The 13,141-nt window shown below is 46.9% G+C and overlaps 1 protein-coding gene across 1 annotated transcript in view; it reads left to right on the top strand.

The window, feature by feature from the left end:
* LOC137373519 (1-phosphatidylinositol 4,5-bisphosphate phosphodiesterase beta-2-like) overlaps positions 1-13,141 on the top strand; it is a 463,682-nt gene that overhangs the window by 139,691 nt on the left and 310,850 nt on the right. Inside the window, exons 6-10 of the mRNA XM_068038391.1 lie at positions 870-923; positions 1,120-1,195; positions 5,838-5,938; positions 6,404-6,570; positions 8,134-8,280. Of these exons, the coding sequence (XP_067894492.1) occupies positions 870-923; positions 1,120-1,195; positions 5,838-5,938; positions 6,404-6,570; positions 8,134-8,280 (545 nt within the window). The remainder of the gene's footprint in view (positions 1-869; positions 924-1,119; positions 1,196-5,837; positions 5,939-6,403; positions 6,571-8,133; positions 8,281-13,141) is intronic.

Raw genomic sequence — 13,141 nt, 5'->3', positions numbered from 1 at the left:
TGTGGTTGACTCTTAACTGACCACTGAAATGGCCGAGAAAGCCACTACAGGAAGCGCTGTGGGTGTATCTACTGTACGTGCACTGCAGCGGTTCAAGAAGGCAACTCACCATCTCCAGGGCAATTAGGGATGGGCAATAAATGCTGTCCTAGCCAGTGATGTTCACATCCCAAGAACCAATAAAAAAAAACATTCAGCCTGTAGTGGCTTTGAGTGATGTAGCCATTAATCCCACTCCCCATGGCTCTGTAAATGTTTCCTTTCTTGCCCACTCTCGGTTTTATTGCCATTGTTGTGAATTGTTTATTTGAACTAAGCCATCTCCTCGTCTCCAAATATTCTGCCTGGCGCACTTACACACAGACACCCACACACACAAACACAGAGTCTCACACTCACAGATCTCACTCACACTCTCACACAGACAGACACAGACTCACACACACAAAGTCACACATGAACACAGACACACACGCACATATATATATCAGACCCTCTTCACTGCATTGAAAACAGGACTCACTCCACCATCCTCTACAGGAACACTTGCCTTTCTTCAACAATCGCCCTTGTTTAAGGAAGGAGTTCCCATTAGCTGGACCCTAATTCCTGATCTATCACTCTCTTGCCCAGTGGCTTTTCAATCACCCACCAGTAGCTTCTCTCATTGCCTTCCTCTGCTCTGCTGTCCTTCCTCACAAGTGCTCAGTGCCTTCTCCTCACAAGCAATGGCACGACAGGATATGCCAATTGATGGGTGTGAGCCCATCCGATAAGAGATTCTGATAGGTTAGTGAAGATTCTGTTCTGGTTGTCGAGCACTTCAGACCAATGGGAATGCTGACTGATTCTATCATTTTATTCTGCAGGTTCACTAAGATAAAAATGTTTGTGAATGAAGAGAGAAGGATTCCAGTCAAAAAGTAGGTGGAGAATTTGAAAAAGAATCTGGACTTTTGATTTATAAAAGTGAAGATGTTGAAAAAAATGTGTAAAATAACTTCATAACTGCCCAATAAGTGAATATTGCCTCACAACCCTGGTATGCAAATAACTAGTAAATATAAGTGATGCGGGAGATAATAATGTTCTTTACTTTCATGGTGTTTGTGTCTGCAGCATTTACCAGATGTTTCCAGCTGACAGGAAGCGGGTAGAGGCAGCACTGACTGCCAGTCACCTCCCCAGTCTCAAGGTGAGTGCCATTCCTACCCTTGTCTTTGCCTAAACTGCAAGAAGAAACCACCTGATATTCGACACACAGCAGACCGAAAGCAACATGGTCCCCTGCATCCAGTGATTACAACTGGAACCCCCCCCCCCTCCCCCGGCTAGAGATTACAGACTGCCCCCCCCCCCCACCCCAGAGATTACAGTTTCCTTTGGAAATAACAGCACCCCCCCCCAGAGATTACAGTTTCCTTTGGAAATAACAGCACACCCCCCCCCCGCCCCACCCACATCGGAGATTACAGTCTCTTCCTCACCCAGAAATTGCAGTCTCCTCCCCGCTCCCACAAAGATTGCAGTCTCCCTCCCCATTGATTGCAGTCTCTCCCCCCCACCTCCCCCAGAGATTGCAATCTCTTTCTCCCCCAGAGATTGCAGTCTCCTCCCCCGCAGAGATTGCAGTCTCCCCCCACCTCCCCCAGAGATTGCAGTCTCTTCCTCCCCCATAGATTACAGTCTGTTCCTCCCCCCCACAGAGATTGCAGTCACCCCCGCACCCACCGCCCGCAGAGATTGTAGTCTCTTCCCCCACCACCCCAGAGATTGCAGTGTCCCCATCAAGATTGTGGTCCCTCCAGAGATTAGTGGGTCAGTGACTGACAGAGATCTGTTCTGGGAGCTCAGTGACTGGTGGGGATCTGTTCTGGGGGATCATTTTTGTATTCGTTCATGGGTTGTGGACGTCAGTGGCAAGGCCAGCATTTATTTCCCATCCTTAATTGCCCTTGAGAAGGTAATGGTGAGCTGCCTTCTTGAACCGCTGCAATCCATGTGGGGTAGGTACACCCACAGTGAAGGAACGGCGATATAGTTCCAGGACAGGTGGTGAATTTACAGGTGGTGGTGTTCCCATGCATTGCTGCCCTTGTCCTTATAGGTGGTAGAGGTCGCAAGTTTGGAAAGTGCTGTCTAAGGAGCCTTCGTGAGTTGCTGCAGTGCATCTTGTAGATAGTACACACTGCTGCCAGTGTACGTCAGTGGTGAAGGGAACGAATGTTGAAGGTGGTGGATGGGATGCCAATCAGGCAGATTGCTTTGTCCTGGATGGTGTTCAATTTCTTGAGTGTTGTTGGAGCTGCACCCATCCAGGAAAGTGGAGAGTATTCCACCACACTCCTGACTTGTGCCTTGTAGATGGTGGACAGGCTTTGGGGAGTCAGGAGGTGAGTTACTCGCCTCAGAATTCTCAGCCTCTGACCTGCTCTTGTAGCCACGGTATTTATGTGGCTGGTCCAGTTCAGTTTTTGGTCAATGGTAATCCCCAGGATGTTGATAGTGGGGGATTCAGCGATGGTAATGCCATTGAACATCAAGGGGAGATGGTTAGATTCTCTCTTGTTTGAAATAGTCATTGCCTGGAACTTGTGTGGCACGAATGTTACTTGCCACTTCTCAGCCCAAGCCTGGATATTGTCCAGGTCTTGCTGCATTTCTACACGGACTGCTTCAGTATCTGAGGAGTCGCGAATGATGCTGAACGTTGTGCAATCATCAGCGAACATCCCCACCTCTGACCTTATGATTGAAGGAAGGTCATTGATGAAGCAGCTGAAGATGGTTTGGCCTAGGACACTACCCTGAGGAACTCCTGCAGTGATGTCCTGGGGCTGAGATGTTTGGCCTCCAGCCATCACAACCATCGTCCTTTGCGCTAGGTATGACTCCAGCCAGCGGAGAAGTTTCCTCCTGATTCCCATTGACTCCAGTTTTGCTAGGGCTCCTTGATGCCATGCTCTGTCAAATGCTGCCTTGATGTCAAGGGCAGTCACTCTCACCTCACCTCTTGAGTTCAGCTCTTTTGTCCATGTTTAAACCAAGGCTGTAATGAGGTCCAGTGCTGACTGGCCCTGTCGGAACCCAAACTGAGCGTCACTGAGCAGGTTATTGCTAAGCAAGTGCTGCTTGATGGCACTGTTGATGACACCTTCCATCTCTTTATTGATGATTGAGAGTAGGCTGATGGGGCGGTAATTGGCCGGGTTGGACTTGTCCTGCCTTTTGTGGACAGGACATGCCTGGGCAATTTTCCACATTGCCTGGTTGATGCCAGTGTTGTAGCTGTACTGGAACAGCTTGGCTAGGGGCATTGCTAGTTCTGGAGCACAAGTCTTCAGTACTATTACCGGAATGTTGTCAGGACCCATAGTCTTTGCAGTATCCAGTGCCTTCAGTCGTTTCTTGAAATCACACGAAGTGAATTGAATTGGCTGAAGACTGGCATCTGTGATGCTGGGGACTTCAGGAGGAGGCTGTGATGGATCATCCACTCGGCATTTCTGGCTGAAGACTGTTGCAAATGTTTCAGCCTTACATTTCGCACTGATGTGCTGGGCTCCCCCATCAATGAGGATGGGGATATTTGTGGAGTCTCCTCCTTCGGTTAGTTGTTTAATTGTCCACCACCATTCATGACTGGATGTGGCAGGACTGCAGAGCTTAGATCTGATCTGTTGGTTGTGGGATCGCTTAGCTCTGTCTATCACACGCTGCTTATGCAGTTTGGCACGCAAGTAGTTTTATGTTGTAGCTTCACCAGGTTGACACCTCGCTTTGCAGTATGCCTGGTGGTGTTCCTGGCATGCCCTCCTGCACTCTTCATTGAACCAGGGTTGGTCCCCCGGCGTGATGGTAATGGTAGAGTGGGGGATCTGCATTACAGATTGTGGTTGAATGCAATTCTGCTGATGGTTCACAGCGTCTCATTGATGCCCAGTTTTGTGTTGCGAGATCTGTTCGAAACCTATCCCATTTAGCATGGTGGTAGTGCCACACAACATGATGGAGGGTATCCTCAATGTGAAAATGGGACGTCGTCTCCACAAGGACTGTGCAGTGGTCACTCCTACCAATACTGTCATGGACAGATGCATCTGCGGTAAGCAGATTGGTGGACGAGGTCAAGTCTGTTTTTCACTCCCCACCTGCCGCAGACCCAGTCTAGTAGCTATGTCCGTTAGGACATGGTCAGTAGTGGTGCTACTGAGCCACTCTTGGTAATGGACATTGAATTCCCACCCAGAGTACAATCTGTGCCCTAGCCACCCTCCGTGCTTCCTCCAAATAGTGTTCAACATGGAGAAGCAGTGATTCATCAGCTGAGGGTACATTGGGTGATAATCAGCAGGAGGTTTCCTTGCCCATGTTTGACCTGATGCCATGAGGTGCAGAATCAATGTTGAGGACTCCCAGGGCAACTCCCTCCTGATTGTATACTACTGTGCCACCACCTCTGCTGTGTCTGTCCTGCTGGTGGGGATGGTGACGGTGGTGTCTGGAACATTGTAAAGGTGTGACTTTGTCAGTCTGTTGCTTGACTAATCTGTGGGACAGCTCTCCCAACCTTGGCACAAGCCCTCAGATGTTAGTAAGGAGGACTTTGCAGGGTCGACAGGGCTGGGTTTGCCGTTGTCGTTTGCGGTGCCTAGGTCGATGCCGCTGTCCGTCCCGTTTCATTCCTTATCGACTTCGTAGTGGTTAGATACAACTGAGTGGCTTGCTAGGCCATTTCAGAGAGCATGTAAGAGTCAACCACATTGCTGTGGGTCTGGAGTTACATGAGGCCAGACAATAGTGAACCAGATAGAGATCTGTTCTCGGGATCACTGGGTAATGGAGATCCATTCTGGGGGATCAGTGATGAGATCTGTTCTAGCATTCAGTGGCAGAGGATCGGTTCTGGGGTAGAAATCGGCAGGTGATGGAGATCTGTTCTGGAGGTTTAGTGACCAATGGAGATCTGTTCTGGGATCAGTGACTGATGGAGATCTGTTCTAGGGGTGTTGGTGTCTGATGGAGATTTGTTGTGGGGGCTCGGTGTCTATTGGAGATCTGTTCTGGGATGTCATTAACCGATGGAGATCTGTTCTGGGGATCTGTGTCTAAGGATCTGTTTTGCAGTAGAAATCAGTGGAGGAGGTTGATCTGTTCTAGCGATGTCAGTGACTGATGGAGATCTGTTGTAAGGGTCAGTGACTAAAGGAGATCTCTTCTGGGATCAGTGACTGATGGAGATCTGTTCCGGGATCAGTGACTGATGGAGATCTGTTCTAGGGGATCTGTGACTGATGAAGATCTGTTCTGGGGGTGTATGTGAGTGATGAAGATCTGTTCTGGGGGTGTATGTGAGTTATGGAGATCTAGGGGTGTCAGTATCCTTTCCATAGTGTGGAACCCTATATTGCACACAGTACTCTAACTGAGGTCTTACAAATGATATTATGGGTTGCCTCTCCATTTTAGGGGCAGTGTGAACGTCTCTAGAAGCTTGCACCCTGAGGTAGACTGGGATGGGAAAATCGGCTGGACTTCACTTGGTCAAAGGAAAGACTTGACACAATGGGTGTAATAGCCTTTGAGCTGCTCGCTGGCATTCCACACTGTTGGACAATGTCCAGTTGGGTGGCACTGGGAAGGTAATGAAAAGAGGCAGTGCTTCATGACAATGTTATAATGATATTTAAGGACTGGCCAGTGAATTTGCAGACAACTTCTTGTATCCTGTGTTGTCTTGCCAGTGATATGAAGCATTGCTTGTGAAAACAAGACCTGGCGTCTCCTCCAACTGAAACCCTGTGTAAATGTGTTTTTTTTTACCCATTTTCATACAGACCGATTTGATCAATCCAGAAGATTTCACTGAATTGGTCTTCAAACAGTTTCTGTCCCACCTGTGCCCAAGGCCTGAGGTTAATCAGATCTACGAATTGCTGTGAGACACTTTTTAAACTTCTGCATCTTTGTAAAGCTTCTGTTTCTTCTTAAATCAAGATCCATTTCTTAACAATATGTTCCCCTGTTTATATTGTCTGTTTATCTCACGGTTCCACCTGGCCCACTCTATTCCAGAAGGCAGGCCCAGCTGGGCCCTCGGCCTGGAGCAGTGCATCTCAGTGAGAGAGGGCAGCCAGGCATGCAGAGACCCCTCATAGTGACTCTCCATCTGCCTATTCATCCTTATTTGATCAAATATTTGCGTTTGCATGAGTGGACTGACTGGGCTGAGAGAGAAGATTCAATGAGTGGAGGGAATGATAGGGAATATTGTACATGGGCAGTGTGAGGAGATTAAATGGTTGGTAGTGCATATGAGATGGAAAGGAATTTTAGCTGCCCTGTGAAGTATTTTGAGCTTGGGGAACAGAGGTTGAACTGAAAGATCTTCTCTCTTTTTCAGCGATGTGATGCTGAAGCCGTACTTGACTCGACAACAGCTGTCAACGTTTATAAACAAGGCACAGAGAGATTCCCGGCTCAATGATTTTCTTTTTAGACCAGTGCAACCTGAGCAAATCCAGAACCTGATTGAGAAATACGAGCCGGCCAAAATGAATGCTCACAAAGGTCGGTTTTATTCTTGTAACCCACTGATTAGGCTGAGAGGTCAGTTATGTTCATGCATCCTCACCGACCTAGGGCGAAAGGTCAGTTTTATTCATGCATCTTCCCTGAATCCAGTCCAGTTCATCACTGAATCCAGGTAAAAAATCTCCCACGTTTCAGTCATTTCCAATTTCTCCCCCTTTAGAACTGGCTCCATCCATTTTCCTTTCCGTATTATGTCACTTTGGTTTGCAATGTTAAACAAGTTTGGCAATTCTTTCCAAGCTGTGTGACACTGGTTTGTGTATAGTGGGTTTGATGAACAGATAATGTAAAGGATGGGTAATGTACCTGCTCTCCTGCATTTCTGGAAGGGTGCTGTCTGGGGCCCTCCAGCTATGAGCTCAGCTATGGTAGCAGTGGAGCTGTTGCAGTGTGTTTAGGCAGAGAAAGAAGATTTCAGCCCAGGTCCTGTTTCACATCACTAACCAGGGACACCAGGCGAGGCTGAGATCTGGTTTGGCTAGCATCCCGTGAGGCTGGGATCCAGTGAGACTGGGATCCTGTGAGACTGGGATCCTGTGAAACTAGGATCAGATGAGGCTGGGATCCGGTGAGGTCAGGATCTGTTGAGGCCGGAATCTGGTGAAACTGGGATACTTTTCACGATTTGAAACGTATCCACACCTAGCGAATAGCAATGGCCCTTATATCGACCCCCGTCTCAGCTCATCTGCTGCTGAAACCCTCATTCATGCCTTCGTTACCTCTAGACTTGACTATTCCAATGCACTCCTGGCTGGTCTCCCACATTCTACTGTATGTAGACTTGAAGTCATCCAAAACTCTGCTGTCCATGTTCTAACTCACTCCTAGTCCTGTTCACCTATCAACCCTGTGCTTGCTGACATATTATTAGTTTCCAGTTAAACAGTGTCTCAGTTTTAAAATTCTCACCCTTGTTTTCAAAGCCCTCCATGGCCTTGCTCCTCCCTATCTCTGTAACCTCCTACAGCCCCACAACCCTCTGAGATCTCTGCAATTCTGGCCTCTTCAGCATCCCCGATTTTAATTGCTCCACCATTGGTGGCCGTGCCTTCAGTTGCCCAGGCCCCAAGCTCTGGAATACCCTCCCTCCACCTCTCCACCTCTCTTTCCTCCTTTAAGATGCCCCTTAAAACCGACCTCTTTGACCCTCATCTGGCCTAATATCTCCTTAGGTGGCTTGGTGTGAAATTTTATTTGAAGCGCCATGGGACGTTTTACTATGTTAAAGGTGCTATATAAATACAAGTTGTTATTGTAGCGGGGTATAGGGGATTTAGTGGGGAATGTGAGGGTATAAGAGGTAGGGTGGGGAATGATGAACCCTTATCAAGGAGTATAAGGAAGCAGCTATTCGTAAACAGCTGCTCAATGACCATTGTAATGTCCTTTTACAGTTGAATTTGGGGCCAAATATTTGAGTAAATTTCCCTGGATTAGCAACTGCCAGTCCCAAGCAGGGCCTACTGGTTCAGGCTCACTAGTTGCTCTTTGATGGAGCTCACTCTCTGACCTTTTATTCTTTTGGTTCCTTCACAGGTCACATGTCTCCAGAGGGTCTGGTCTGGTACTTGTCTGGTCCAGAGAACAGTCTGCTTTTCCCAGACAGGCTGACGGTATATCAGGATATGACACAGCCTCTGTCACATTACTTCATCAACTCCTCTCACAACACCTACCTCACCGGTAAATTCACTCCCATTCTAAAAATACCAGTTCAGAGGAATTTTGATGGCTTTTAGAAGGTGCCGGAACCTTGAGCAGGGGCTCACTCCCTGCTGGGAGTGGAGAGTTGGCAGCGAGAGTTCTCCTTGAGTTTTGGACTGAGTCCATTGGAAAGGGTTGAGGTTTTCACTTCAACCAACAGGTTTACTGGAGAATGGGGTTTGCCGGGGTCGCAAGACGCTCCTTAGTCCAGTTTGAAGTCACGTTTATGAAGCTGTAGCATGTTGTAGGCTGCACAAAATGAGGCCTGGTCTGAAATAACAGAGACAGAGCAACAAATGCTGGGGGAGCTGTAGTGTGGTATGAGCTAGAGAATGGACAGATCCCTCACAGGAATCTGGGCCTGGATTCTCATTGGGATCACGACACTGCCAGCCATTCATCTAGCTCCCTGCTCTCCAGCAATATACCAGTACTGGTGGTAAAGGACCCAGATAACGGACCTGGGTAAGAGTTAGGAATACAGTCATGGCTGAGAGAAAGACAACAAAAAGAATTGTAAATCCTCTCCTTCCCCTCTGGCAACTGAGTAATGAGGACAGACTTTGGCCCTTCACCTTGACAAGGATGTTATCATGCATTTGTTTGTGGAATGTGGTGGAGGCTGGACAGGCAGCATTTATTGCCCGTTCCTGTTTTCTCTGGGAGCATTAATAACCTTGACAACTGCTAGATTGGCATCCAACTGAATTAATGTCCTCCAGGGAAGGGAACTCAGTCAGGCCTACATATTCATCCGCACCAGAGTCATGTAGGCCCAGACTGGGTAAGTTCTCTTTCCTGAAGGACATTAGTGAAGCAGTTGGGTGCTTATGCCAATCCAGCAGCTTTTATAGTCATCTTTATCTGAGGCCAGTACACAAATTATCGGATTTATTGAATTCAGTTTCACAATTTGCATTGGTGGAGTTTGAGCTCAGAACCACTGGTTGCTAGTCCAGTACCATAACCACTAGGGTAAAGTATGTAAGATATAAGATAGGAATCCATATGGAAAAGGTAAATTGGGAAGATTACTTTAAGCTGAGCATAAAGACCGGGATCAAAGGTCACGATGAGGAAAGGCAAATGTAAGACTGATGTGAGGAAGATCTTCTTAAGATTGAGCAAGCAATAAATTGAATGGATTCCAGGGAATGGACTCGGGGATGGAATCTGGGGAATGGATTCCGGGGAATGTATTCTAGGGTTTTTTTTATTCGTTCCTGGGATGTGAGTGTCTCTGACTAGGCCGCCATTTGTTGCCCATCCCTAATTGCCCTTGAGAAGGTGGTGGTGAGCTGCCTTCTTGAACCACTACAGTCCTTGGGGGGTAGGTACACCCACAGTGCAGTTAGGGAGGGAGTTCCAGGATTTTGACCCAGCGACAGTGAAGGAATGGCGATATAGTTCCCAGTCAGGATGGTGTGTGACTTGTAGGGGAACTTGCAGGTGGTGATGTTCCTGTGCATCTGCTGCTCTTGTCCTTCCAGGTGGTAGAGGTCCCGGGTTTGGAATGTGCTGTATAAGAAGTCTTGGTGCGTTGCTGCAGTGCATCTTGTAGATGGCTGCCACTGTGTACCAGTGGTGGAGGGAGTGAATGTTGAAGGTGGTGGATGGGGTGCCAATCAAGCAAGCTGCTTTGTCCTGGATCGTGTCGCGCTTCTTGAGTGTTGTTGGAGCTGCACCCATCCAGGCAAGTGGGGAATATTCCATTCATCTTCTGGCTTGTGCCTTGTAGATGGTGGACAGGCTTTGGGGAGTCAGGAGGTGAGTTACTTGCCGCAGAATTCCCAGCCTCTGACCTGCTCTTGGAGCCACAGTATTTATATGGCTGCTCCAGTTCAGTTTCTGGTCAATGGTAACCCCCAGGATGTTGATGGTGGGGGATTTAGCGATGGTATTTCCGTTGGACGTCAAGGAGAGATGGTTAGATTCTCTCTTGTTGGAGATGGTCATTGCCTGGCACTTGTGTGGCATGAATGTTAATTGCCACTTATCAGCCCAAGCCTGGATATTGTTCAGGCCTTGACTCACATCTGTGATACTAGGGACCTCAGGAGGAGGCCAAGATGGATCATCTACTTGGCATTTCTGACTGAAGATTGTTGCAAATATTTCAGCCTTGTCTTTCACTGATGTGCTGGGCTCCCCCATCATGGAGGACAGGGATATTTGTGGAGCTTCCTCCTCCCGTTAATTGTTTAATTATCCACCACCATTCATGACTGGATGTGGCAGGACTGCAGACCTTTGATCTGATCTGTTGGTTGTGGGACCACTTAGCATTTTTTCCAAAAATATATTTTCTTCATAAAATTTGTAAAAATACATAACAATTCACATTTAACATTGTATAGAGTGCAATACGAAGCAGTTTTGTTTTCAATACAGTACATGAGGTGCCTCACTACACTTGCCAATTCAGGTTATATTTACAATGTATATTTACATTTCATGTCAAACATTCTCTGGTGCATACAGCCCGAGGGGTTTTAAACAGGTTCCAGCCCCTCGGTTCACTATGGCAGGAGGATCTGACACAGTGGCCTTTCCCCATTGAACCTTTGCAGCAGTTGCCTCCAAGTTTTAATACGTCCCTCAGCATGTAGAACTGGACCTTGGAATGTGCCAGTCTGCAACACTCTGTCATGGACAGCTCTTTGCACTGGAAGACCAGCAAGTTTCGGGCAGACCAAAAAGCGTCTTTCACCGAGGCAACAATCCTCCAGCAGCAGTTGATGTTTATATCAGTGTGCGTCCCTGGGTACAGCCTGTAGAGCACAGACTCCCATTTTACAGAGCTGCCCAGGATGAACTTTGACAAAAACCACTGCATCGCTTTCCACACCGCAGCTGCCTCGAGGGCCGCATGCGGAGGCGGTGACACTCTGAGCATACAGGAAGGGCACAGGGAGGGCAGTTGTCACCACCAGCCAAGCAACGTCTTGGTGCTTGTTTAAAAGTTCAGGCGATGAGGCATACTGCCAAATGACTTTGATAGTCTGCTTGGGGAACCATCCGACAGGAGTCACCATCTCCTTTTCCTGCAGGGCCTCGAGGACATTACGTGCAGACCACTGCCTGATGGGCTTGTGGTTGAAGGTGTTTTTCTGCACAAGCCTTTCCACAAGGCTCAGGTGGTACTGCACGGTCCAATTGAATGGAGTGTTCCTCGGCAACGTGGCCCGACCCATCCTTCATGACATTGGGGACTGATAGAACCTCAGGGGTTCTACACACAGCTTGATGCAGCTGCAGGCAAAAGTGACCATCAGGAGATGGGATTGCTTAGTTCAGGCTGCTTCAGCTGTTTAGCATGCATGTAGTCCTGTGCTATAGCTTCACTTGGTGCTGCCCCTGGCATGCTCTCCTACATTCCTCATTGAACCAAGGCTGATCTGAAGGGAATGGACTCTGGGGAATGGACTCTGATAGGGGAGTTAGAGCAAAAGGCAGGGGGATGCTGGACAGCTTTTCTAGTGTATGAACCAGGATGGCTCATGTGACCTCCCTCACCTGCATCGTTATGTGATTTTGTTCCATGTCCAGATAGACAGGCATGTTAGAAAGGAGATGGGAGAATATGAAATATGCAAGACAAGTAGATATCAAATAGCAATAAGGGCTAGTTAAACAAACAGGGCCTGTTTCTGTGCTGTATAACTCTATGACTCTATTGATGAATATGTGTACTCATTGATGAATGTGTATACCATTGATGAATGTGTATACCATTGATGAATGTGTGCACCATTAATGAAAGTGTGCACCCATTAATGAAAGGGTGCACCCATTGATGAAAGTGTGCACCATTGATGAAAGTGCGCACCATTGATGAAAGTGTGCACCCATTGATGAAAGTGTGCACCCATTAATGAAAGGGTGCACCCATTGATGAAAGTGTGCACCATTGATGAAAGTGTGCACCATTGATGAAAGTGTGCACCCATTGATGAAAGTGTGCACCCATTGATGAAAGTGTGCACCCATTGATGAATGTGTGTGCAGAGCATTGATGAATATGTGTGCAGAGCATTGATGAATATATATACTCATTGATGAATATATGCACTCATTGATGAATATGTGCAGCAGTGATGAATATATATATACTCATTGATGACTATGTGCAGCATTGATGAATATGTGCACTCATCGATGAATATGTATACTCATTGATGAATATATGCACTCATTGATGAATATGTGCAGCATTGATGAATTATGTGCACTCATCGATGAATATGTATACTCATTGATGAATATATGAATATGTGCATTCATTGATGAATATGTGCAGCATTGATGAATATGTGCATTCATTGATGAATATGTGCATTCGTTGATGAATATGTGCAGCATCGATGAATATGTGCACTCATTGATGAATATGTGCATTCATTGATGAATATGTGCAGCATTGATGAATATGTGCATTCATTGATGAATATGTGCACTCATTGATGAATATGTGCATTCGTTGATGAATATGTGCACTCATTGATGTATATGTATACTCATTGATGAATATGTGCACTCATTGATGAATATGTGCAGCATTGATGAATATGTGCATTCATTGATGAATATGTGCACTCATTGATGAATATGTGCATTCGTTGATGAATATGTGCACTCATTGATGTATATGTACATTAATTGATGAATATGTGCAGCAGTGATTAATATGTGCACTCATCGATGAATATGTGCACTCATCGATGAATATGTGCACTCATTGATGAATATGTGCAGCATCGATGAATATGTGCACTCGATGAATATGTGCACTCATCGATGAATATGTGCACTCATCGATGAATATGTGCAGCATCGATGA

The sequence above is a fragment of the Heterodontus francisci genome, chromosome 9 (genome assembly GCF_036365525.1).
Source record: "Heterodontus francisci isolate sHetFra1 chromosome 9, sHetFra1.hap1, whole genome shotgun sequence".
Lineage (NCBI taxonomy): Eukaryota > Metazoa > Chordata > Chondrichthyes > Heterodontiformes > Heterodontidae > Heterodontus > Heterodontus francisci.
This window is presented reverse-complemented; position numbering and strand designations above follow the sequence as displayed.